This window comes from Mesoplodon bidens (assembly GCF_964165515.1).
Source record: "Mesoplodon bidens genome assembly, chromosome: 7".
Taxonomy (NCBI): domain Eukaryota; kingdom Metazoa; phylum Chordata; class Mammalia; order Artiodactyla; family Ziphiidae; genus Mesoplodon; species Mesoplodon bidens.
Genome location: NC_138164.1, coordinates 29,118,150 through 29,144,962, shown reverse-complemented (window position 1 = coordinate 29,144,962; position 26,813 = coordinate 29,118,150). Strand labels below are relative to the sequence as shown.

At 36.8% G+C, this 26,813-nt stretch overlaps 1 protein-coding gene across 1 annotated transcript in view; it reads left to right on the top strand.

Annotated features, from left to right (window-relative positions):
- Positions 1 to 26,813, top strand: part of DYNC2H1 (dynein cytoplasmic 2 heavy chain 1) — a 376,698-nt gene that overhangs the window by 269,063 nt on the left and 80,822 nt on the right. Inside the window, exon 83 of the mRNA XM_081241450.1 lies at positions 16,692 to 16,808. Coding sequence (XP_081097576.1) covers positions 16,692 to 16,808 — 117 coding nt within the window. The remainder of the gene's footprint in view (positions 1 to 16,691; positions 16,809 to 26,813) is intronic.

The window sequence follows — 26,813 nt, the reverse complement described above, 5'->3', positions numbered from 1 at the left end:
GTGGTTAGTTGAATAAACTGCACATATTTTTATATTTATAAATTTATTTATTTATTTTTGGCTGTGTTGGGTCTTCGTTGCTACGCGTGGGCTTTCCTCTAGTTGGGACGAGCAGGGGCTACTCTTCATTGCAGTGTGCGGGCTTCTCATTGCACTGACTTCTCTTGTTGAGCCTGGGCTCTAAGCATGCGAGCTTCAGTAGTTGTGGTGCACAGGCTCAGTAGTTGTGGCTTGCGGGTTCTAGAGTGCAGGCTCAGTAGTTGTGGCACACTTGTTCCGTGGCAAGTGGGATCTTAGTTGCTCAGTTGCTCCACGGCATGTGGGATCTTCCCGGACCAAGGATCGAACCTGTGTCCCCTGAATTGGTAGGCGGATTCTTAACCACTGCACCACCAGGGAAGTCCTAACTGCACATATTTAGAGTGTATGGTTTGACATATGATACACCTGTGAGACCATCACCACATCAAGATAGTAAACATCTCCATCACCCCCAAAAGTTTTCCCTAGCACTTCATAGTCCCTTCCGCCTCTCTCCCCTCCTCTATCCCAGGCAACTCTGAGTCCTTTTTGTCAGTGTACATTAGTTTGCATTTTCTAGAGTTTTATATAAAAAGGTTATACAATTAAGTGATCTTTTCTGTCTGGCTTCTTTCTCATTCAACATTAGTATTATAAGTCAGAAAGAGAAAAATATCGTATATTAACACATATATGTGGAATCTAAAAGAATGGTATAGATAGTCTTATTTGCAAAGCAGAAATAGAGACACAGAGGTAGAGAACAAATGTATGGAAGCCAAGGGGGAAGGGGGTTGGGATGAATTTGGAGATGGGGATTGACATATACACTGTTGATACTATGTATAAAATAGATAACTAATGAGAACATTCTGTAAAGCACAGGGAACTCTACTCAGTGCTCTGCGGTGACCTAAATGGGAAGGAAATCCAGAAAAGAGGGGATATATGTATACATATAGCTGATTCACTTTGCTATACAGCAGAAACTAACATAACATTGTAAAGCAACTATACTCGAAAAATTGTTTTTATAAAGATTCACCTGTATGATCTTATCAGGAGCCTGGGTTTTTTTGTTTTATTGTTTTTTTTGTTTGTTTTTTACTGATTAGTAGTCCATTGTATGGATGTAGTACAATGTGCTTATTCATTCACTCATTTAAAGACATCTATATTGTTTCCAATTTGAGGCTACTAAGATTAAGTTACTATGAACATTTGAACATTTTATGTTTTTGTATGAGCACATGCTTTTATATTTCTTGGACAAATACTTAGGAGTGAATGGTTGGATCATATGACAGGTACAGGTTTAATTTTTAATTAACTGCCAAACTGTTTTTAAATGTGTTATTTAATAAATTTTTAAAAATAAATATATGAAAGTGTTAGGAGACATGAGGTCTTATATATCTGTATGTATGGGTATATATATAATATAATGTGTATTCTGAGTGTGTCTAATAAATAACAAAGTATAATTTTACTCTTAGGAAGTGGTATTATTAGAGCCACTAATTATACAAAAATTTATGATTATACAAAAAATTATGATTCAACAAAACATCATGATAGTACCTCTTCAAGGCAGAGATGAATCCAAACATTTCATATAATTTAATGATTAATTCCAGGTTTGAGTTACTTAGTATTAACCAGAGTTATATATAAAACATCAATATATATGATTTATAATGAAGTGTTCAGCCTATCACTCCAAATAATATATACCTCAGTATTTGAAAACTGGTATATTCACTGGTCTTAGTAAAATTTAAACATCATTTAATGAGAAATTCATTCTTAATTTGCTTGTTAAAATTGTACAAACTAGGAGTTCTCCTGAGATTTATTTTCAGGCTTTTAATATCATATTGCCTAGAAAAAAATGATGATGTGAATTCTTAACATGGTACAGTGCCTGCACATTTCACTTTTGATCTTGAGTGAAATCTTATCTCTCCAATCACCAACATAAATTACAGTTTGGTCTTGCATGTGACTGGCATAAATATTTTTATCGAAGACACAGGAGACATCAAGAAAGGGTTTTCCCCCCTTTATCTTGCATATATTAACATTAGAAAGATAAATCTCTGGATATTCTCCTGTATCTCACTTTAACAGGTTAGTGTACTGTTTCAATTTTACAGTATGTGGGAAGATTTAATATAGCTTGTTACATCTTGATATGTTTGGTAACACAGTAAAACATATTATACCTGGCCAAGCACCCAGAAGGAACATGCACATGTTAGCGGGTGGGTGAAGAGAGAATATGGACTAAGTGAACTTTTACCAGCTCCCAAATAGCTATTGAAAAAAGAAATAATACTTGAGTTGAAGTTAAAAATATATATATTGTTTAATGAATTTGTATATTTATTTCAAATACAAATAGAAAAAAGTATAGTGAATAAACATAATATGTTATATGAAAAGTATTACAAATTCTTTTTTTGTAAATTGTTATTTGAGAAAAAGGTGATTTAGCTTTTTTCTTTTCCAATCCATATACATTTAATTGCCTTTTATTCTGTGTTGGGATAACTAGATCTTTGTGTGCAGTGTTGAGTTAAAGTGGCGATAGTCTTATCTTGCTCTGATTTTGAAGGGAATATTTTCTAACACTTTATTATTGATTGTAATATTTGCTATGTTTTGTAGATACCACTTATAAGTTTGTATTAGTCTGCTTGGGTTCCCATAATAAAATACCATAGATTGGATGGCTTAATAACAGTAATGCATTTTCTCACAGTCTTGGAGGTCGGAAGTCTGTGATCAAAGTGCCAGTATGGTCGGGTTGTGGTAAGGGCTATATTTCTGGCTTGTAAATGACTGTCTTCTTACTATGATCTCATATGGCTTTTCCTCTGTGAGTGTTTGCAGAAAGAGGGGGAGAAGAAAACAGATCTCCCTTGTCTCTTCTTATAAGGACACAAATCCTATCAGAGCAGGGCCCCACCCTCATGACCTCATTTAATCTTAATTACTTCCTTAGAAGTCCCATCTCCAAATACAGCCATGCTGGGAGGTTAGAGCTTCAACATAGGATTTGCGGGGTGGGGGTGGTGCGGGGTACACAAACATGCAATCCCTAACACAGGTTAAAGATTTCCACTATTCCCAATGCTTCAGTTAGTCTTTGTTGCATAGCAGATCATCCCAAAACTTAGTAACTTGAAACAATAATGTTTTATGATTTTCCTATGATTCTGTGGGTTGGTTTCATCTGGATTCCCATATGACGCTGCCTTCATTTGGAGAGTTGGCTGGCAGGTTCAAGATGGTCTTACTCATGTTTGCAGATGGCATTGGCTATTGGCTGGGGTGACTTGGTTTTCAACTTCATGGTCTTTCAACTACCAGAGACTAGCATGGTGTTTCAGGATTCCATGGCCAGAGCAGAAACTGCAAGTTCACTTAAAGTCGAGGCTTTGAAAATTGCACATCCGTTTTGCCACATTCTATTAGTCAAACAAGTCATAAGATCAGCCCAGCTTCCAGCGGGTGGAGAAATAGATTTCTCTTGATATCAGAGGAGTGGAATATTACTTTGCAAACAGGTATGATTACAGGGAGGCATAATTTATCAAAAGCTGTTATAACAATCTCACATATCTTTGCTAAATTTCCTAAGGGTAGTTTGTCAAGAATGTATTGGTGAACTTCATTGACCATATTTTCACCCAGTATTGAAATAATTATATTATTTTTCTCTCTAATCTGCTTATGTGATGAACTCTATTTTCTATGATTGAACCATACATTCAAAGTCATCATGTATGTCTTTTTTGAAAGTTTGTTTTATATTTGTTTATTTATTTGCATCTATGTTCAGGAGTAAGTCTGATCTTTGAATGTCCCCTTATATTTCATATAATGTTTTTACTAGCCTCTATTGCTTGATTTGAGGAATTTTGCCTCCTTTTCTAGTCTCTGAAATGGTTAGTACTAGATTTGAATTTCTGTTCAAGGAATGTGAGGAGAACTTTTATATTAACTGCTGGTGTCTGAGATTTACTTTGAGATAATGTTTTTAACTTCTCTCTTAATTTTTTTAAACAACTCTAGCCCAGTTTAGTTTTTCTATTTCTTCTTGAGACTGTTTTATTAATTTATATATTCCTAGAAATTTCTCAATTGGCCAAATTTACAACTTTTTATGGTATAAAGCTATTCAAAATAATCTCATATTCTCTTTTAGTCTTTTCTGTAATTATATTCCTTGTAACATTAGAATTTTAAATAAATTTTTGCCTTCTCTTACTTTATCATCTAGTTATAATCATTTAATCTAGTCAGAAGTCTCATAATTTTATTAGTCTTTTAAGACTAACAAAAACTGACTTTTTAAAAAATCTGATCTTGTATCTGTTTTCTATTTTATTAATTTTTTTGCTCTTGTTATTTTCTTCCATCTACATTCTCAACCTTATAATTTGTTAAGTTTGGCTCCGTTTTTATCATTGCTTCTCTTTGTACATAAGTGTTTTCTGCTATAATTTTCCTCTAAGAATTTCATTCACTGCAGTTCCATAAGTTTTGATATATGATATTTTCAGGATTGCAGTGTGTAGGGTGAATTTTGATGATCACAGTATTTCAAACAGATCACATTATCACCCAGAAGCCAAGGTAGTGAGCAGCAAGTGTCCCTAGTCTTTCCCTCTGCCAGGCAGTTTGTTTTCTAATTAGCCTGTTGGGTGTTTTTTGTAGAGTTCTGGGCTTCTCTTTTCTGTCTTTGGAAATGTGAATCTTATGAACTCAATGAGGGACATTTTACAAAGTAACTGACCAGTGTTTTTCAAAAGTGTCAAGGTCATGAAAGAAAAAGAAAGACTGTCACAGTTTTGGATGAGACTGTGATAAATAACAACTAAATATAATATGGTATTCTCCGGAAACAGAAAGAGGACATTTGTGGAAAAATTGGTAAAATTTGAATAAGGTCTGTGGTAGTTTAGTTAATAGTATTGTAGTAGTGTTAATTTCCTGGTTTTGATAATTATGCTGTGATTATGTAAGATGTTAACTAGGAGTAAAGTATATAATGGGAATTCTCTATATTATTTTTGCCAGTTTTATATAAATCTAAAAATAGTTCAAAATAAAAAGTAAACAAACCAAGCTGTAGGCCCCTTAAGATAGGCACATACCACAGGGCAAATACTGGCTTCAGAACTCACTCAGGTCTCTAGATCAGCTCTGCCTCTTTGGCTCCAGCATTTAAAGCTTTCCCTTAATTTCCCTGGCACTTCAGTCATAAATTTTAAAAGGGTTTTTTTTGTGGCTGATGTTGTTATTTATGCATAATTTTTAAATGTACTGGGTTATAAAATTTTCTCCAGATATTTAGTCTGCCATATTCCTTGAGACAAACATGTAATTTACTTTTTTTTTTCACTATAAACATCTTAATCAAAATAAATACATGGAGAAAACTATATAACTTTAAATATACAGCTGGATGAATTATCAGAGTGACACACATGTAATCACCACACAAGTCTAAAACCAAAATGTTTTCAGTATCTCTCCATCTCTACCCTTTTCCAGCACATCCCATTTTTAATTTGTACTCACTTTTTCCTCTCCAAAGGAAATAGCTTTCCTGACTTATAACCATGGGTTATTTTTGCTTGTTTTTGAATGATAGTAAATGAGTTATACAGTATGTTTTTTGTTTCTGTGTATCTTGCTTCTTTCCTTCAGCTGTATGTTGAGACTCATACGTATTTTGCATGAAGCTTTAATTTTCATTAGTGTATAGTATTCCATAGGGTGATTATACCGTAATTTATTTATTGATTCTACTGCTGATGGACTTTGGTTTAGTTGTTGTTGTTGTTGTTGTTTTTCAATGGGAAGATTAATTTTCTTGTTACATCAACCCTCTAGACCATTCATCATACAAGTTTTTCTTTTTAATTAATAGACTATTTTTAGAACAGTCCTAGATTTACAGAAAAATAAGCAAAAAATACATAGAGTTCCCATATATCCCCTAGCACTCCAGCAGGTTCCCCCTCTTATTAACATCTTGCATTAGTGTGGTACATTTTTACAACAGAGGAGCCAGTGTTAATACTGATATATTATTATTAACTAAAGTCCATAGTTTACATTAGGATTCTGATATTGTATACTCTATGAGTTTAGAAAAAATGTGACTTGTTTCCATCATGAGAGCGTCAAACAGAATATTTTTAACTTCCTGAAAATCCCCTATACATCCCTCCTACCTCTAAAACCTCTGAAAACTACTGATCATTTCACTATTTTCAGTTTTGCCTTTTCCACAATGTCATAGAGTTGGAATTGTAAGTATATAGACTTCTCAGATTGGTTTCTTTCACTTGACAATATGGATTTAAGGTACATTTCATGGCTTGATAGCTCATTTCTCTTTAGTGCTAAATATTTCATTGTACTTCATAGTTTTTTTTTAACATCTTTATGGAGTATAATTGCTTTACAGAGTTGTGTTAGTTTCTGATGTATAACAACGTGAATCAGCTATACATATACATATGTCCCCATATCTCCTCCCACTTGCATCTCCCTCCCACCCTCCCTATCCCACCTCTCTAGATGGACACAAAACACCAAGCTGATCTCCCTGTGCTATGTGGCTGCTTCCCACTAGCTATCTATTTTACATTTGGTAGTGTATATATACATGCCACTCTCTCACTTCATCCCAGCTTACCCTTCCCCCTCCCCGTGTCCTCAAGTCCATTCTCTACATCTACGTCTTTATTCCTGTCCTTTTCCTAGGTTCTTCAGATTTTTTTTTCTTTTTTTAGACTCCATATACATGTGTTAGCATACAGTATTTGTTTTTCTCTTTCTGACTTACTTCACTCTGTATGACAGACTCAAGGTCCATCCACCTCATTACAAATAGCTCAATTTCGTTTCTTTTTATGGCTGAGTAATATTCCACTGTATATATGTGCCACATCTTCTTTATCCATTCATCCCATGATGGACACTTAGGTTGTTTCCATCTCCGGGCTATTGTAAATAGGGCTGCTATGAACATTTTGGTACATGACTCTTTTTGAATTATGGTTTTCACAGGGTAGATGCCCAGTAGTGAGATTGCTGGGTCATACAGTAGTTCTATTTTTAGATTTTTGAGGAACTCCCATACTGTTCTCCATAATGGCTGTATCAATTTACATTCCCACCAATAGTACAAGGGGGTTCCCTTTTCTCCAAAGACTCTCCAGCATTTATTGTTTCTAAATATTTTGTTGATGGCCTTTCTGAATGGTGTGAGGTGATACCGCATTGGGGTTTTTATTTGCATTTCTCTAATGATTAGTCATGTTGAGTATCCTTTCATGTGTTTGTTGGCAATCTGTATATCTTTGGAGAAATGTCTATTAGGTATTCTGTCCATTTTAGGATTGGGTTGTTTGTTTTCTTCAAACTGAGCTGCATGAGCTGCTTGTATATTTTGGAGGTTAATCTTTTGTCAGTTGCGTTGTTTGCAGATGTTTTCTCCCATTCTGACAGTTGTCTTTTCGTCCTGCTAATGTTTAAATTTCATTAGGTCCCATTTGTTTATTCTTGTTTTTATTTCCAGTTCTCTAGGAGGTGGGGCAAAAAGGATCTTACTGTGATTTATGTCATAGAGTGTTCTGCCTATCTTTTGCTCTAAGAGTTTTATAGTATTTGGCCTTACGTTTGGATTTTTAATCCCTTTTGAATTTATTGTTTTTGTATGGTGTTAAGGAGTGTTCTAATTTCATTCTTTTACATGTAGCTGTCCAGTTTTCCCAGCAGCACTTATTGAAGAGGCTGTCTTTTCTCCATTGTATATTCTTGCCTCCCTTATCAAAAATAAGGTGACCAGGGGGCTTCCATGGTGGCGCAGTGGTTGAGAGTCCGCCTGCCAATGCAGGGGACACGGGTTCGAGCCCTGGTCTGGGAAGATCCCGCGTGCCGCGGAGCAACTGGGCCCGTGAGCCACAATTACTGAGCCTGCGCGTCTGGAGCCTGTGCTCCGCAGCAGGGGAGGCCGCGATAGTGAGAGGCCCGCACATGGCGATGAGGAGTGGCCCCCGCTTGCCACAGCTGGAGAAAGCCCTCACACAGAAACGAAGACCCAACACAGCCATAAATAAAATAAATAAATTAAAAAAAAATAAAAATAATAAAAATAAGGTGACCATATGTGTGTGGGTTTATCTGTGGGTTTTCTCTCCTGTTCCATTGATCTATATTTCTGTATTTGTGCCAGTACCATACTGTCTTGATTACAGTAGCTTTGTAGTATAGTCTGAAGTCAGGGAGTCTGATTCCTCCAGCTCCATTTTTCTTTCTCAAGATTGCTTTGGTATTCAGGGTCTTTAGTGTTTCCATACAAATTGTGAATTTTTTTTTCTATTTCTGTAAAAAATGCCATTGATAGTTTAATAGGGATTGCATTGAATCTGTAGATTACTTTGGGTAGTATAGTCATTTTCACAATGTTTATTCTTCCAAACCAAGAACATGGTATTTCTCTCCATCTGTTCATATCATCTTAAATTTCTTTCTTCATTGTCTTACAGTTTTCTGCATACAGGTCTTTTGTCGCCTTAGGTAAGTTTATTCCTAGGTATTTTATTCTTTTTGTTGCAGTGGTAAATGGGAATGTTTCCTTGATTTCTCTTTCAGATTTTTCAGCATTAGTGTATAGGAATGCAAAAGATTTCTGTGCATTAATTTTGTATCCTGCTACTTTACCAAGTTCATTGATTTGCTGTAGTTTTCCAGTAGCATCTTTAAGATTCTCTCTATATACTATCATGTCATCGGAAAACAGTGACAGTTTTACTTCTTCTTTTCTGATTTGGATTCCTTTTATTTCCTTTTCTTCTCTGATTGCTGTGGCTAAAACTTCCAAAACAGTGTTGAATAATAGTAGTGACAGTGGGCAACCCTGTATTATTCCTGATCTTACTGAAAATGGTTGCAGTTTTTCACTATTGAGGCCAATCATGGCTGTGGGTTTTTCATATATGACCTTTATTACACTGAGGTAAGTTCCCTCTATGCATATTTTCTGGAGGGTTTTTACCATAAATGGGTGTTGAATTTTTTTGAAAGCTTGTTCTGCCTCTATTGAGATGATTATATGGTTTTTATTCTTCAATTTGTTAATATGGTGTATTACATTGATTGATTTGTGTATATTGAAGTATCATTGCATTCCTGGGATAAACCCCACTTAATCATGGTGTATGATCCTTTTAATCTGCTTTTGGATTCTGTTTGCTAGTATTTTGTTGCGGATTTTTGCATCTAGTTTCATCAGTGATATAGGCCTGTAGTTTTCTTTCTTTATGACATCTTTCTCTGGGTTTGGTATCAGGGTGATGGTGGTCTCGTAGAATGAATTTGGGAGTGTTCCTCCCTCCAGTATATTTTGGAAGAGTTTGAGAAGGATAGGTGTTAGCTCTTCTCTAAATGTTTGATAGAATTCGCCTGAGAAGCCATCTGGTCCTGGGTTTTTGTTTGTTGGAAGATTTTTAATCACAGTTTTAATTTCAGGGCTTTGATTGTTCTTTTTATATTTTCTGTTTCTTCCTGGTTCAGTGTTGGGAGGTTGTGCTTTTCCAAAAATTTGTCCATTTCCTCCATGTTGTCCAATTTATTGGCTTATAGTTGCTTGTAGTAATCTCTCATGATCCTTTTGTATTTCTGCAGTGTCTGTTGTTACTTCACCTTTTTCATTTCTAATTCTATTGATATGAGTCTTCTACCTTTTTTTCTTGATGAGTCTGGCTAATGGATTTTCAATTTTGTTTATCTTTTCAAAAAACAGCTTTTAGTTTTATTGATCTTTGTTATTGTTTCCTCATTTCTTTTTCATTTATTTCTGATCTGATCTTTATGATTTCTTTCCTTCTGATAACTTTGGGGGTTTTTTGTTCTTCTTTCTCTAATTGCTTTAGGTGTAAAGTTAGGTTTTTTACTTAAGATATTTCTTTTTTCTTGAGGTAGGATTTTATTGCTATAAACTTCCCTCTTAGAACTGCTTTTAATGCATCCCATAGGTTTTGGGTCATCGTGCTTTTGTTGTCATTTGTTTCTAGGTATATTTTTATTTCCTTTTTGATTCCTTCAGTGATCTCTTGGTTTTTTAGTATTGTATTGCTTAGCCTCATTTGTTTTTATTTTTTACACGTTTTCCTGTAGTTGACATCTAGTCTCAGCATTGTGTTTGGAAAAGATACTTGATATGATTTCAATTTTCTCAAAGTTACCAAGGCTTAATTTGTGACCCAAGATATGATCTATCCTGGAGAATGTTCCATGATGACTTGAGAAGAAAGTGTATTCTGTTTTTGGATGGAATCTCCTATAAATATCAATTAAGTCCATCTTGTTTAATGTATCATTTAAAGTTTGTGTTCCCTTATTTATTTTCATTTTGGATGATCTGTCCATTCGTGAGAGTGGGGTGTTAAAGTCCCCTACTCTGCGAATTTCCTCTTTATGGCTGTTAGCATTTGTCTTATGTATTGAGGTGCTCCTATGTTGGATGCATAAATATTTACAATTGTTATATCTTCTTCTTGGATTAATCCCTTGATCATTATGTAGTGTCCTTCTTTGTCTCTTGTAATAGTTTTTATTTTAAACTCTATTTTATCTGATATGAGAATTGCTACTCCAGCTTTCTTTTGATTTGCATTTGCATGGCATATCTTTTTTCATCCCCTCACTTTCAGTCTGTATGTGTCCGAAGGTCTGAAGTGGGTCTCTTGTAGACAGCATATATATGGGTCTTGTTTTTGTATCCATTCAGCCAATCTGTGTCTTTTGGTTGGAGCATTTAATCCATTTACAATTAAGGTAGTTATTGATATGTGTGTTCCTATTACCATTTTCTTAATTGCTTTGGCTTTATTATTGTAGGTCTTTTCCTGGTCTTGTGTTTCCTGCCTAGAGAAGTTCCTTTAGCATTTGTTGTAAAGCTGGTTTGGTGGTGCTGAATTCTCTTAGCCTTTGCTTGTCTGTAAAGGTTTTCATTTCCTCGTCAAATCTGAACGAGATCAGTGCTGGATAGAATAATCTTTGTTGTAGGTTTTTCCCTTTCATCATTTGAAATGTGTCCTGCCACTCCCTTCTGGCTTGCAGAGTTTCTGCTGAAAGATCAGCTGTTAACCTTATGGGCATTCCCTTGTATATTATTTGTTGCTTTTCCCTTGTTGCTTTTAATATTTTTTCTTTGTGTTTAATTTTTGATTGTTTGATTAACATGTGTCTTAGCATTTTTCTCCTTGGGTTTATCCTGTATGGGACTGTCTGCCCTCCTGGATTTGACTATTTCCTTTCCCGTATTTGGGAAATTTTCAACTATAATCTCTTCAAATATTTTCTCAGTCCCTTTCTTTTTCTCTTCTTCTTCTGGGACCCCTATAATTGGAATGTTGTTGCATTCAATGTTGTCCCAGAGGTCTATGAGACTATCCTCAATTCTTTTCATTCTTTTTTCTTTATTCTGCTCTGCAGTAGTCATTTCTACTATTTTATCTTCCAGGTCACTTATCCATTCTTCTGCCTCTGTTATTCTGCTATTGATTCCTTCTAGGGAATTTGTATTTCATTTATTGTGTTGTTCATCATTGTTTGTTTGCTCTTTAGTTCTTCTAGGTCCTTGTTAAATGTTTCTTGTATTTTGTCCATTTTATTTCTAAGATTTTAGGTCATCTTTACTATCATTCCTCTGAATTCTTTTTCAGGTAGACTGCCTATTTCCTCGTCATTTGTTTGTTCTCGTGGGTTTTTACCTTGCTTCTTCATCTGCTGTGTTTTTTTCTGTCTTCTCATTTTGCTTAACTTACTGTGTTTGGGGTCTCCTTTTCACAGCCTGCACGTTCGTAGTTCTCGTTGATTTTGGTGTCTTACCCCAGTGGGTAAGTTTGGTTCAGTGGGTTGTGTAGGTCTCCTGGTGGAGGGGTGTGGTGCCTGTGTTCTGGTGGATGAGGCTGGATTTTGTCTTTCTGGCAAGGAGTACCACGTCCAGTGGTGTGTTTTGGGGTGTCTGTGACCTTATTATTTCAGGCTGCCTCTCTGCTAATGGGTGTGGTTGTGTTCCTGTCTTGCTGGTTGCTTGGCATAGTGTGTCCAGCACTGTAGCTTCCTAGTCGTTGAGTGGAGCTGGGTCTTAGTGTTGAGGTGAGATCTCTGGTAGAGCTTTCACTGTTTGATATTACATGGTGCTGGGAGGTCTATGGTGGACCAATGTCCTTCACTCAGCTCTCCCACCTCAGAGGCTCAGGCCTGACACCTGGCCAGAGCACCAAGACCCTGTCTGCCACACAGCTCAGGAGAAAAGGGAGAAAATTTAAAAATAAATAAAGAAAGAAAAAAGTGAAATAATATAAAGGTATTTAAATAGGAAATAAAAAATAATTATTATTAAAATTTAAAAAATAAATAAAAGAAAGAAGAGAGCAAGCAAACCAAAAAACAAATCGACCAATGGTAACAAGTGCTAAAAACTATACTTAAAAAAATCAAAATGGGCTTCCCTTGTCATGCAGTGGTTGGGAGTCCGCCTGCCAATGCAGGGGACACGGGTTCGTGCCCCGGTCCCGGAGGATCCCACATGCTGCAGAGCGGCTGGGCCCATGAGCCATGGCTGCTGAGCCTGCGCGTCTGGAACCTGTGCTCTGCAGCAGGAGAGGCCACAACAGGGAGAGGCCTGCATACCGCAAAAAAAAAAAAAAACCAAAAAGCAGACAAACAGAACCCTAGGATAAATGGTAAAAGCAAAGCTATACAGACAAAATCACACAAAGAAGCATAGACGTACACACTCACCAAAAGAGAAAATGGATTAAAAAAAATAATATATATATATATATATATATATATATATATATATATATATATATATATATAAATTAACTGAGCAACCAAATCAATAAACAAATCTACCAATGCTATTAAGCTCTGAATACTAAAGTAAGATAATCATAAAACCAGAAACAAATTAGATGCAGAAAGCAAACCCCAAGTCTACAGTTGATCCCAAAGTCCACTGCCTCAGTTTTGGGATGGTTCCTTCTCTATTCAGGTATTACGCAGATGCAGGGTACATCAAGTTGACTGTGGAGGTTTAATCCACTGCTCCTGAGGCTGCTGGGAGAAACTTCCCTTTGTCTTCTTTGTTCATACAGCTCCTGGGGTTCAGCTTTGGATGTGGCCCCGCCTCTGCATGTAGGTCATCTGAGGATATCTGTTCCCAGCACAGATAGAACGGGGTTAAAGGAGCAGCCAATTAGGGGGCTCTGGCTCATTCACGCTGTGTGGAGGGAGGGGTATGGCATGTGGGGTGAGCCTGCAGTGGCAGAGGGTGGCATAACCTTGCAACAGCCTGAGGCACACTGTGTGTTCTCCCGGGGAAGCTGTCCCTGGATCCGGGGACCCTGGCAGTAGCAGGCTGCAAAGGCTCCCTGGAGGGGAGGTGTGGTTAGTGACCTGTGCTTGCACACAGGCTTCTTGGCGGCTTCAGCAGCAGCCTTAGCGTTTCATGCCGTCTCTTGTGTCTGCATTTATAGCCATGGTTCACGTCCATCTCTGTAGCTCATTTAGGTGGTGCTCTGAATCCCCTCTCCTTGCACACCCTGAAATAGTGGTCTGTTGCCTCCTAGGCAGGTCCAGACTTTCCCCGGACTCCCTTCCGGCTTTCTCTGGTGCATTAGCCCCCTTCAGGCTGTGTTCACACAGCCAACCCCAGTCCTCTCTCTGGGATCTGATCTCCAAAGCCCAAGCCTCAGCTCCCAGCCCCCACCCGCCCTGGCAGGTGATCAGACAATCCTCTCAGGCTGTTGAGTGCTGGTCAGCACCGATCTTCTGTGCGGGAATCTCTCTGCTTTGCCCTCTACACCCCTGTTGCTGCACTCTCCTCCATGGCTCCGAAGCGTCCGCCCTAGCCACCCGCCATCTCCTCCCATGAAGTGGCTTCCTATGTGTGGAAACCTTTCCTCCTTCACAGCTCCCTCCCACTGGTGCAGGTCCCGTCCCTATTATTTTGTCTCTGTTTTTCCTTTTTTACTTTTGCCCTACCCAGGTACCTGGGGAGTTTCTTGCCTTCTGGGAAGTCTGAGGTATTCTGCCAACATTCAGAAGGTGTTCTATAGGAATTGTTTCACATGTACATGTGTTTTTGATGTATTTGTGGAGAGGAAGGTGATCTCCGCATCTTACTCCTCCTCCATCTTATAGGTCTCCCCTCAAACGTAATTTACTTAACTTCTTGGACAATCCAATTTCTCATCTGTAATTTGAGAATGAGCGTTCATTTTTAAAATCTGTATTCTTTCTCATTCCTGGAAGGATTATACTGGATGTGACTTACAAAAATACAGACGATCTATTAGTGTAAAATCAATAGTTGAGGAAATCAAAGAGAAAATTAGGAAATGAAAAGAAAATAAAACTAGGGAAACAATTTATGCTAAAAGAAGACAAAACAAACAGCAAAGCTCATGCTCTAAGGTTCTATATAGTTGTTATTGTTAGATCAGAAATTCTTCTGTGTGCTTTATAACTTCCAAAAGAAAAGGAAAATACAATTGTATATAAGATGTAGTATGCTACAATAAAATCACACCAATTGTTCAGGAGAAGCATAGGTATTCCTGAAGTGTCTCTCATTGTTCTTTGGAATGTGAACAGATGGAATAGGGGTGACAGCATATTCTGCAGCTCCCCTCCAACCTCATAGATGCTGCAAAGCATGCCAGTGGCATAATGCAAGCTGTTCAGTATGCTTAGATCATGGAAGAAGTGATGTATGTTTTTGTTGGGAAATTTCATCCCCTTTGACACCATTTTAAAGGAATATCATTTTAAAAAGTATTTTTAATTGGTTTAAAACATGTGTAATGGGCAGACATTTTAGCATCTGTGCTTTGTAAAAAGATGAGTATGTCAGATTTTGTAAAAAGAAAAGATGGTCCACTGTTACAAATTATAGCCCTATCCTCATTATAAAATATTTTTATTATGCATTTGAACTCCCTTTTCATTACTCTCTGTTCATTAAAGTTTATAATATATTATTATAGTGTTATTATGAAAAGCAAGCCTCGCATGTTATTTTTCTGGGAAGAAAACAACCTTTTTTGGGTTGTTAAACATTATATTTTTAAAATAGTTTTTAATACCATGTGTAAAAAATATTTGAACCATTTTTCCTTTAGATATCTCTTTGCTTTCTTATTTGTTCTCTGTCATTTTTGACAAATTTAAGACACAAATAAGTGATAGCCAATGTTAGCAGTCAAAATAGCACTTCTCCTGACTACCAACTAGTGATGTTTTGTGGTCTAGCACAGCTGATAAATTAGGTGCCGTTGTAGGGTTCAGCTAGAGCAAATGAAAATAATTTATCAGAAAAACAAAGAAAATGGAACACTGAATCACCACAATTTTTTCTAGATTAGAGAATCAATCAAAAGCTCTAGAAGTAACTTGAATTTAACAGCAGGATTCTGTATGTTTAACAATTATGTAGTGCATTTATTTTGAAATATTTATGGCTCTTATTTTATTTGAACTTTAATAATGTAAGAACCCCCAAAATATTAAATACAGCTCTATCTCTTAAAAAGGAAAAACAAATTACATCTCTTGAAAAGTAAAAAAAAGTAGTTGACACACTGCAAATGTTGATGTTTAAAATACTAGCTTAGGAAAACATATTGTCTTGATTTGGGGATTTATTTTGTTTATGTCAGATAAGCAATGATATAGCACAATTTTAATATTTAGTTGAAATATTTATGAAGAACCATCAGTACATACCTCATTGATTTTTATACATCTCCCCCAGTATCTATAATACCATGTATACAATACTCAGTAATATTCTGGATCATTCTTAGCAAATGATTAAGAAGACTGATTGATATTATTGAAATTGAAGCCATTAAACACTGTTTTAGAAAAGAAAATATGAGTGAATTAATTTTGATGAGAATGATGATAGAGAAGCTGATAAAAATGTTACAAAAGTGAAAGCCCTAAATCGGAAAGAAGAATTTACTTTGCCTGATTTTAATTAATTGATCTATACCTCTTTCATTTGAGTCTCATGTCTAGAAAAAACATTGAAATAACTTAAAATTGATATAGAACCTTAAAACTTAGATTTATTTTATTTTTTACCAGCCAATAATTACTTTAAATTGTTTTACTATTTTATAGTTTGCTATGCTATTTACTATCTTTCCACTCATTTCATCTTTTCAAAAAACCTATCTTTAATTTATCAGCATTTTGAAATTATGCAATTTAAATTATTCAAACTGAAAAATATTTTTGATTTCAGAAATGAGCAAATAGAGAGGTTATTAATAATGGATAGTTAGAGCTTTCTGGCTAAAGAAGTAGCTTTTCAAATGAAGAGCCATTACAATATGTAATTTTTATAGTGGTTTCTCTCACCATTTAAGTTCTTTTGCCTTTTAACTGCTGAAATAAGTCAGTAAAATATTAATCCAATTGAACAGGGAAAATGGGATTAAAACTTGTTTATAATATATATATTTGGTCTTTATAAGTAAATATGGCAATTTTTGTATCTATGCTTTCCCTCTGAATGAAGTTATGTTCATTTATTGGTACTTGTTATTTTCTTCTTTCAGGTTATTTCACAGTTGAGGATCTTGGGCAGATCAGTAACAGCTGGTAGCAAATTTGATAGAGAAATCTGGTCTAATGAGCTTTCTCCTGTCCTCAATCTCTGGAAGAAATTAAACCAGGTTAGTAGTGGACTATTCTTCCTTTGTTTTCCCTTTTTTCTCCCTATCCTTTTTTTTTTTCCCAGTTTTATCCCCAAATTGTCCATGTTGGTAAATATATTGGTAAATTTTTGCATGGATCTTCTGTTAATGTATACAGTATCCTGGAAAAAGATGGAGGAAATAAAAGTAATAGAAGTAGATCAGCCCAAGAAGCAGTGTTACCGTGTAATTTATCTTATCCTGGTAATGTACTATGACGTCCTCTATGTCCGATACATATTTTGCTCACTCCTTGTCTTCTCTTTCCTCTTTCTGTAAAGTCAGTGACTGCTGTTAAAGGTGAAATTTTTCAAAGGAATCCAGGTGCTAAGGAAAAACAATTCATCAACTGGAGTTGACCTGTTTCTATACTGTAAAATAGTTATAGATTATAGATGGTTGCTTACTCACTAGGCAAGACCATTACAGTATTATGATTACTATTCTAATTGAATAAGGACTTACTTTCTGGAATTAAAACATATATAATTTTACAATTCATATGTTTAGTAAGACTATAAAAATGCTTATATATCAGATAGCCTTCTTCAGTAAGGGAAGTCAAATTAAGCTTATTTAAGAACCTATGAAAAAGGTTAAAACTCTCTAAAAATTCAAAATCCTCAAACCTTATATTATTGTAATTTCGAGTTATTCTGACTTAGTCAGTGTCAACAATTGGTGATTGTCAGGAGTCCGAATAAACAATGATCTCAACTAACTGGAATTGCCACTTTATTTAGACCATCAGATTGAAAAAGCTTTATATAGCTAGCTTGAGGAAAAATTAGAGAATGAAAAGAAATACTGCATCCCTTGGCATCCCAAAGCCGTGCTCTCCCCTTATGCCTGGTCATATAAGTAATCAAATTATACAGATTCCTGGCTATGAAATCATGGCCTGATTTCCATTCTTCATATCAATTCATATTGAAGTTGTTATTCTTTACCTTCTCTTTTCTTAAACTAACCTTTGCTTATCTTTAAATTAATAACCCAGTTTACACAAATTTATTGAGGAAAGTTGCTGTTAATCTGATTCTTATTTCTCTGTAACTCATTTGTTTTTTTTTTTTCCTCTAGAATATTTTGTCTCTGATCTGCCTAAATTTCACCATAATAAATACAGGTGTGGATTTTGTTATGTTTTGTTTTGCGTCTATTCATTTGATACTCTGAGACCTTGCAATTCCAAAAGCCAGCCTTCCCAGCTATACCTGTTTCAGTTTGATCCCCACATTAGCTGGGCTGCATGCTGTGAAATATCAGGAACTATGCTGTCTATGGCAGGTGCTTGATACTGCTATTTTTTAGTCCTAAAATGTTGACATAGTCGGCAGTGTTCCATCCAGGGCAATATGAAAAGATAAGTTTGCAACCAAGAACTCTCCTAGCCTGGCTCCAGCAATGGCATCCAGCCCTCAGCTGTAGGTTACCGTATTCTCCACTTACAAGTACCCAAACCTTTCTGTCTCCCAGATGATTCCCATTCTTTTTGTGCCATCTTCTGTGTTCAGTATCCTCTTGTTTTGTCAAAGATAGGATTCAGAAGTGGGAGATAGTTTGCCATTTTGTCCAGAAACAAACATAACTTTTTAAACTTCATTTTAACTTTTATTTGTAAGATAGATATAGATTCATTAAAAGGTTATCATATATTATATTCATAGTAGTCAAATTAATCTATCAAATATCTTACACTTCATCCTGTTATAATGTTTTGTTCTTTATCTCTCCCATTTCCTTCCTGAAGCTATTGCCATAATGTAGGCTTCTGTTCTTTCTCATATGGATTATTGCAGAAAAGACCAAATTTGACTCTCCTTATAATATATATTTCCTCCAAGTCATATCTCAGATCATCATCACATTAATTTTCCTAAAGAAAATCATTTTTCACATGGCTCCATATCCAAACTGACTTGTAAGCCTCTTCCATAGTAAGGCAGCTCTCAGTGATTCTGTCTGTGAGGACTTTCCAAATGCAATTTCCTTCTCCCGGAATCTCCTAGCTATGCTAAACCAGTAATGGGCAAAGTTCCAGCATCTTCCAGAAACCTCTCAGCTGTTACTCATTTCCCTCTTCATGTTTCTATAGTACAAACTTATAAATCACATAACCATAAAAGTTACATTTTAAACTAAGCAAGTTAAGATATAGCACTTAGGAATAGGAATTCTCTTATTTTTGGGTAGCTTTAAAATTTATGCATATAAATATTTCAAATAAAACAAACTAATGCCACATTTCTGTTTTAGAATTTTTCCATAATTATTTTTATCACTTCTGAACTTTTAAAAAAGTTTTTCTTTTATAAAAAAGAAGTAACAATATTTTCTCTGCATTCATTTGTTCATTTATTTCATTCATCAAATATCTATTGATATATCTGCTATATGCTTGTCACTGTGCTAGCTGCTATGACTTATTAAAAGATGATAACAATACACAAAAATATAGGTATTAAAATGATCTTTGGGAACCCAAATGAGGGAGTGTTAAATTCTGCTAAGAGGAAGTCAGAGGAGGTTACATTATGAGTAAGAAATTCTTTAGAGGGACTTCCCTGGTGGGCTGGTGGTAAAAATCCGCCTTCCAATGCAGGGGATGCAGGTTCGATCCCTGGTCGGGGAACTAAGATCCCACATGCGGCAGGGAAGCTAAATCCATGCACCTCAACTAGAGAGCTCGCATGCCGCACACTACAGAGCCCACATACTCTGGAGCTCGCATGCCACAACTAGAGAGAGAAAACCTGCATGCCACAACTAGAGAGAAGCCCATATGCCACAACGAAGAGCCTGCACACCACAACAAAAAGATGCCACATGCCGTGATGAAGATCCCGCATGCCACAACGGAGACGCAACTCAGCCAAAAATATAAATAAATACATACATACATACATACATACATACATAAATACATAAATAAATATTTTTAAAGGCTTTAGATTAAAAAAAAGAGGTTACGAAAGATGGAGAAGATGGCGGAAGAGTAAGACGCGGAGATCACCTTCCTCCCCACGGATACACCAGAAATACAGCTACACGTGGAACAACTCCTACAGAACACCTACTGAATGCTGGCAGAAGACCCCAGACCTCCCAAAAGGCAAGAAACTCCCCACATACCTGGGTAGGGCAAAGCGGAGAGATTCCCGCACAGAGGATTGGTGCCGAGCGGCACTCACCCGCCCGAGAGGCTTGTCTGCTCGCCCGCCACGGTGGGCGGCGCTGGAGGCTGAGGCTCGGGCTTCGGTCAGAGCGCAGGGAAAGGACTGGGGCTGGCGGCGAGAATTCAGCCTTAAGGGGGCTAATGTGCCACAGCTAGCCGGCAGGGAGTCCGGGGAAACTCTGGAGCTGCCGAAGAGGCAAGAGACTTTTTCTTCCCTCTTGGTTTCCTGGTGCGCGAGGAGAGGGGATTAAGAGCGCTGCTTAAAGGGGCTCCACAGACGGGCGCGAATCACGACTGAAAGCGTGGAGCCCAGTGACGGGCATGGGACACTGGGGCAGCTGCTGCCGCCGCCACCAAGAAGCCTGTGTGCGAGCGCAGGTCACTGTCCACACCGCCCTTCCGGGAGCCTGTGCAGCCCGCCACTGCCGGGGTCCCGGGATCCAGGGGCGGCTTCCCTGGGAGAACGCACGGCGCGCCTCGGGCTGGTGCAACGTCACGCCGAACTCTGCCGCTGCAGGCTCGCCCCGCACTCTGTGCCCCTCCCTCCCGCCCGGCCTGAGTGAGCCAGAGTCCCCGAAGAGGCTGCTCCTTTAACCCTGTCCTGTCTGAGCGAAGAACAGACGCCCTCCGGCGACCTACACGCAGAGGCGGGGCCAAATCCAAAGCTGAGACCCAGGAGCTGTGAGAACAAAGAAGAGAAAGGGAAACCTCTCCCAGCAGCCTCAGAAGCAGCGGATTAAAGCTCCACAATCAACTTGATGTACCCTGCATCTGTGGAATACATGAATAGACAACAAATCATCCCAAATTGAGGAGCCAGGAGTCAGTGCTGTGCCTCTGAGGTGGGAGAGCCAACTTCAGGACACTGGTCCACAAGAGACCTCCCAGCTCCACATAATATCAAACGGCGAAAATCTTCCAGAGATCTCCATCTCAACACCAGCACCCAGCTTCACTCAACGACCAGCAAGCTATAGTGCTGGACACCCTATGCCAAACAACTAGCAAGACAGGAACACAACGCAACCCATTAGCAGAGAGGTGGCCTAAAATCATAAAAAGTCCGCACCCCAAAACACACCACCAGACGTGGACCTGCCCACCAGAAAGACAAGATCCAGCCTCATTCACCAGAACACAGGCACTAGTACCTTCCACCAGGAAGCCTACACAACCCACTAAACCAACCTTAGCCACTGGGGACAGACACCAAAAACAACGGGAACTACGAACCTGCAGCCTGCAAAAAGGAGACCCCAAACACAGTAACATAAGCAAAATGAGAAGACAGAAAAACACACAGCAGAAGGAACAAGATAAAAACCCACCAGACCTAACAAATGAAGAGGTAATAGGCAGTCTACCTGAAGAAGAATTCAGAATGATGATGGTAAAGATGATCCAAGATTCTATTTCCCAGATCCAAAATCTTGGAAATAGAATAGACAAAATGCAAGAAACAGTTAACAAGGACCTAGAAGAACTAAAGATGAATCAAGCATCGATTAAAAACACAATACATGAAATAAAAAATACTCTAGATGGGATCAATAGCAGAATAACTGAGGCAGAAGAACGGATAAGTGAGGTGGAAGATAAAAGAGTGGAAATAACTGCTGCAGAGCAAAATAAAGAAAAAAGAATGAAAAGAACAGAGGACAGTCTCAGAGACCTCTGGGACAACATTAAACGCACCAACATTCGAATTATAGGGGTTCCAGAAGAAGAAGAGAAAAAGAAAGGGACTGAGAAAATATTTGAAGAGATTATAGTTGAAAACTTCCCTAATATGGGAAAGGAAATAGTTAATCAAGTCCAGGAAGCACAGAGAGTCCCATACAGAATAAATCCAAGGAGAAATACGCCAAGACACATATTAATCAAACTGTCAAAAATTAAACACAAAGAAATCATATTAAAAGCAGCAAGGCAAAAACAACAAATAACACACAAGGGAATCCCCATCAGGATAACAGCTGATCTCTCAGCAGAAACTCTACAAGCCAGAAGGGAGTGGCAGGACATAATTAAAGTGATGAAGGAGAAAAACCTGCAACCAAGATTACTCTACCCAGCAAGGATCTCATTCAGATTTGATGGAGAAATTAAAATGTTTACAGACAAGCAAAAGCTGAGAGAGTTCAGCACCACCAAACCAGCTTTACAACAAATGCTAAAGGAACTTCTCTAGGCAAGAAACACAACAGAAGGAAAAGACCTACAATAACGAACCCAAAACAATTAAGAAAATGGGAATAGGAACATACATATCAATAATTACCTTAAATGTAAATGGACTAAATGCTCCCACCAAAAGACACAGATTGGCTGAATGGATACAAAAACAAGACCCATATATATGCTGTCTACAAGAGACCCACTTCAGACCTAGAGACACATACAGACTGAAAGTAAGGGGATGGAAAAAGATATTCCATGCAAATGGAAACCAAAAGAAAGCTGGAGTAGCAATTCTCATATCAGACAAAATAGACTTTAAAATAAAGACTACTAGAAGAGACAAAGAAGGACACTACATAATGATCAAGGGATCGATCCAAGAAGAAGATATAACAATTGTAAATATTTATGCACCCAACATAGGAGCACCTCAATACATAAGGCAAATACTAACAGCCATAAAAGGAGAAATCGACAGTAACACAATCATAGTAGGGGACTTTAACACCCCACTTTCACCAATGGACAGATCTTCCAAAATGAAAATAAATAAGGAAACACAAGCTTTAAATGATACATTAAACAAGATGGACTTAATTGATATTTATAGGACATTCCATCCAAAAACAACAGAATACACATTTTTCTCAAGTGCTCGTGGAACATTCTCCAGGATAGATCATATCTTGGGTCACAAATCAAGCCTTGGTAAATTTAAGAAAATTGAAATTGTATCAAGTGTCTTTTCTGACCACAATGCTATGAGACTAGATATCAATTACAGGAAAAGAGCTGTAAAAAATACAAACACATGGAGGCTAAACAATACACTACTTAATAACGAGGTGATCACTGAAGAAATTAAAAAATACCTAGAAACAAATGACAATGGAGACACGACGACCCAAAACCTATGGGATGCAGCAAAAGCAGTTCTAAGAGGGAAGTTTATAGCAATACAATCCCACCTTAAGAAACAGGAAACATCTCGAATAAACAACCTAACCTTGCACCTAAAGCAATTAGAGAAAGAAGAACAAAAACACCCCAAAGTTAGCAGAAGGAAAGAAATCATAAAAATCAGATCAGAAATAAATGAAAAAGAAATGAAGCAAACGATAGCAAAGATCAATAAAACTAAAAGCTGGTTCTTTGAGAAGATAAACAAAATTGATAAACCATTAGACAGACTCATCAAGAAAAGAAGGGAGAACACTCAAATCAATAGACTTAGAAATGAAAAAGGAGAAGTAACAACTGACACTGCAGAAATACAAAAGATCATGAGAGATTACTACAAGCAACTCTATGCCCATAAAATGGACAACCTGGAAGAGATGGACAAATTCTTAGAAATGCACAACCTGCCAAGACTGACTCAGGAAGAAATAGAAAATATGAATAGACCAATCACAAGCACTGAAATTGAAACTGTGATTAAAAATCTTCCATCAAACAAAAGCCCAGGACCAGATGGCTTCACAGGCGAATTCTATCAAACATTTAGAGAAGAGCTAACACCCATCCTTCTCAAACTCTTCCAAACAATATCAGAGGAAGGAACACTCCCAATCTCATTCTACGAGGCCACCATCACCTTGATACCAAAACCAGGCAAGGATGTCACAAAGAAAGAAAACTACAGGCCAATATCACTGATGAACATAGATGCAAAACTCCTCAACAAAATACTAGCAAACAGAATCCAACAGCACATTAAAAGGATCATACACCATGATCATGTGGGGTTTATTCCAGGAATGCAAGGATTCTTCAATATAGGCAAATCAATCAATGTGATACACCATATTAACAAGTTGAAGGAGAAAAACCATATGATCATCTCAATAGATGCAGAGAAAGCTTTCGACAAAATTCAACACCCATTTATGATAAAAACCCTGCAGAAAGTAGGCATAGAGGGAACTTTCCTCAACATCATAAAGGCCATATATGACAAACCCACAGCCAACATTGTCCTCAATGGTGAAAAACTGAAACCATTTCCACTAAGATCAGGAACAAGACAAGGCTGCCCACTCTCACCACTCTTATTCAACATAGTTTTGGAAGTTTTAGCCACAGCAATCAGAGAAGAAAAGGAAATAAAAGGAATCCAAATTGGAAAGAAGAAGTAAAGCTGTCACTGTTTGCAGATGACATGATACTATACATAGAGAATCCTAAAGATGCTACCGAAAAACTACTAGAACTAATCAATGAATTTGGTAAAGTAGCAGGATACAAAATTAATGTACAGAAATCTCTGGCATTCCTGTACACTAATGATGAAAAATCTGAAAATGAAATCAAGAAAACACTCCCATTTACCTCTGCAACAAAAAGAATAAAATATCTAGGAATAAACCTACCTAAGCAGACAAAAGACCTGTATGCAGAAAATTATAAGACACTGATGAAAGAAATTAAAGATGATACAAATAGATGGAGAGATATACCATGCTCCTGGATTGGAAGAATCAATATTGTGAAAATGACTTTACGACCCAAAGCAATCTACAGATTCAATGCAATCCCTATCAAACTACCACTGGCATTTTTCACAGAACTAGAACAAAAAATTTCACAATTTGTATGGAAAAACAAAAGACCCCGAATAGCCAAAGCAATCTTGAGAACGAAAAACGGAGCTGGAGGAATCAGGCTCCCTGACTTCAGACTATACTACAAAGCTACAGTAATCAAGACAGTGTGGTACTGGCATAAAAACAGAAAGATAGATCAGTGGATCAGGATAGAAAGCCCAGAGATAAACCCACGCACATATGGTCACCTTATCTTTGATAAAGTAGGCAGGAATGTACAGTGGAGAAAGGACAGCCTCTTCAATAAGTGGTGCTGGGAAAACTGGACAGGGACATGTAAAAGTTTGAGATTAGATCATTCCCTAACACCATACACAAAAATAAGCTCAAAATGGATTAAAGACTTAAATGTAAGGCCAGAAACTATCCAACTCTTAGAGGAAAACATAGGTAGAACACTCTATGACATAAATCACAGCAAGATCCTTTTGGACCCACCTCCTAGAGAAATGGAAATAAAGACAAAAATAAACACATGGGACCTAATGAAACTTCAAAGCTTTTGCACAGCAAAGGAAACCATAAACAAGACCAAAAGACAACTCTCAGAATGGGAGAAAATATTTGCAGATGAAGCAACTGACTAAGGATTAATCTCCAAAATTTATAAGCAGCTCATGCAGCTCCATAACAAAAAAACAAACAACCCAATCCAAAAATGGGCAGAAGACCTAAATAGACATTTGAGACCCTACTATACTCTGTTTTCTCCTCTGTCCTTCTGTTCTTATTGCTTACATCATTTTACTTGATAGTTTCTAGACCAGCAGTATGCAATAGAAATATAATGTGAAACACAAATGGGAGCCATATTTATAATTTAAAATTTTCTGGCAGCCACATTTAAATAAGTATGAAGAAACAAGTTAAATTAATTTTAATACATTTTATTTAACCTGATACATTAAAAATATTAGCATTTCAGCATGTGATCATTATAAAAAATTATTAATGTGGTATTTTACATCCTTTTTTCATATTAAGTCTTTGAAATTCAGCTGGTATTTTATACTAACTGCACATCGCTAGACCATAGCTCTTATTTGAACTCTATTTGAATTTTAAGTATTTTTGATAGTTATTCTCCTAAATCAGGCTTTTTAACAGTTTGGTAAGTTTGCTGTTTTCTTACATTATAGAGAAGTGGAATCTTGCTTGAATGACCTAAGTTTGAGTATTCTTCTTCTATAAAGTAATAGTGCAAACAGTGCAAATTTGTCTCATCAGTTTAATAGGAGGGATAAAAATCCACAAACTAAATTATTCTTTGCTAATCTTTGCCAGTCTTAGTATAAGATTGATAAAGATTTAAGTACCACATATTATTCACTTCCAGGAATGGCTTTTAATATAAGGAGTTATGGAAAGTCTATAACCTAAATTTTATGTCAGTTTTATTATTTAGTTGATTGAGGTTGGAGGTGTGTTAAGTATTATTTATTGCATGCTCTGGTTCAGATAGTTAATTTCAATCTGGGGGTAATAATTCTAATTAATTTTCATAATGTTTTACTCCTTTTCTCTTCTAGATTTAGTTTTGTGTTCACCACCATTTATTTATTTAAGTGGGCATATTTATGTACATTCTTATGTCTATCAAAAATGATTTCAGCAGCTTTAATATTTTAAATATAGCAGTAATAGAAATAAAATGCCTAAATTTGAACTCATAGCCTAAATCTATCCTCAGGAATGCTCTCATGCCAATAAAATTTATTTCATGATTATTTATTTAATGGCAATAGCCATGCTAGATCACCATTTTATGATATTAAATTATCATGCCAGATACATGAAAAAGAGACAGTGCTCTCATGGAAGATATGGATGTGGCAACCATTAGAACAAAGAGAGGGGATTCTTAACTAGGATTGTAAGCAGAATATATAGAGAAAATTAAGATAATGGAGAGCCAGTAAGAGTACAGGACTTCCCAGATTTATCTCTTGACAGTTATTTGATACTTTTAGAATACTATTGAAGATGATTTTTTTTCCTCCTAACCACATAAGCTGTTTA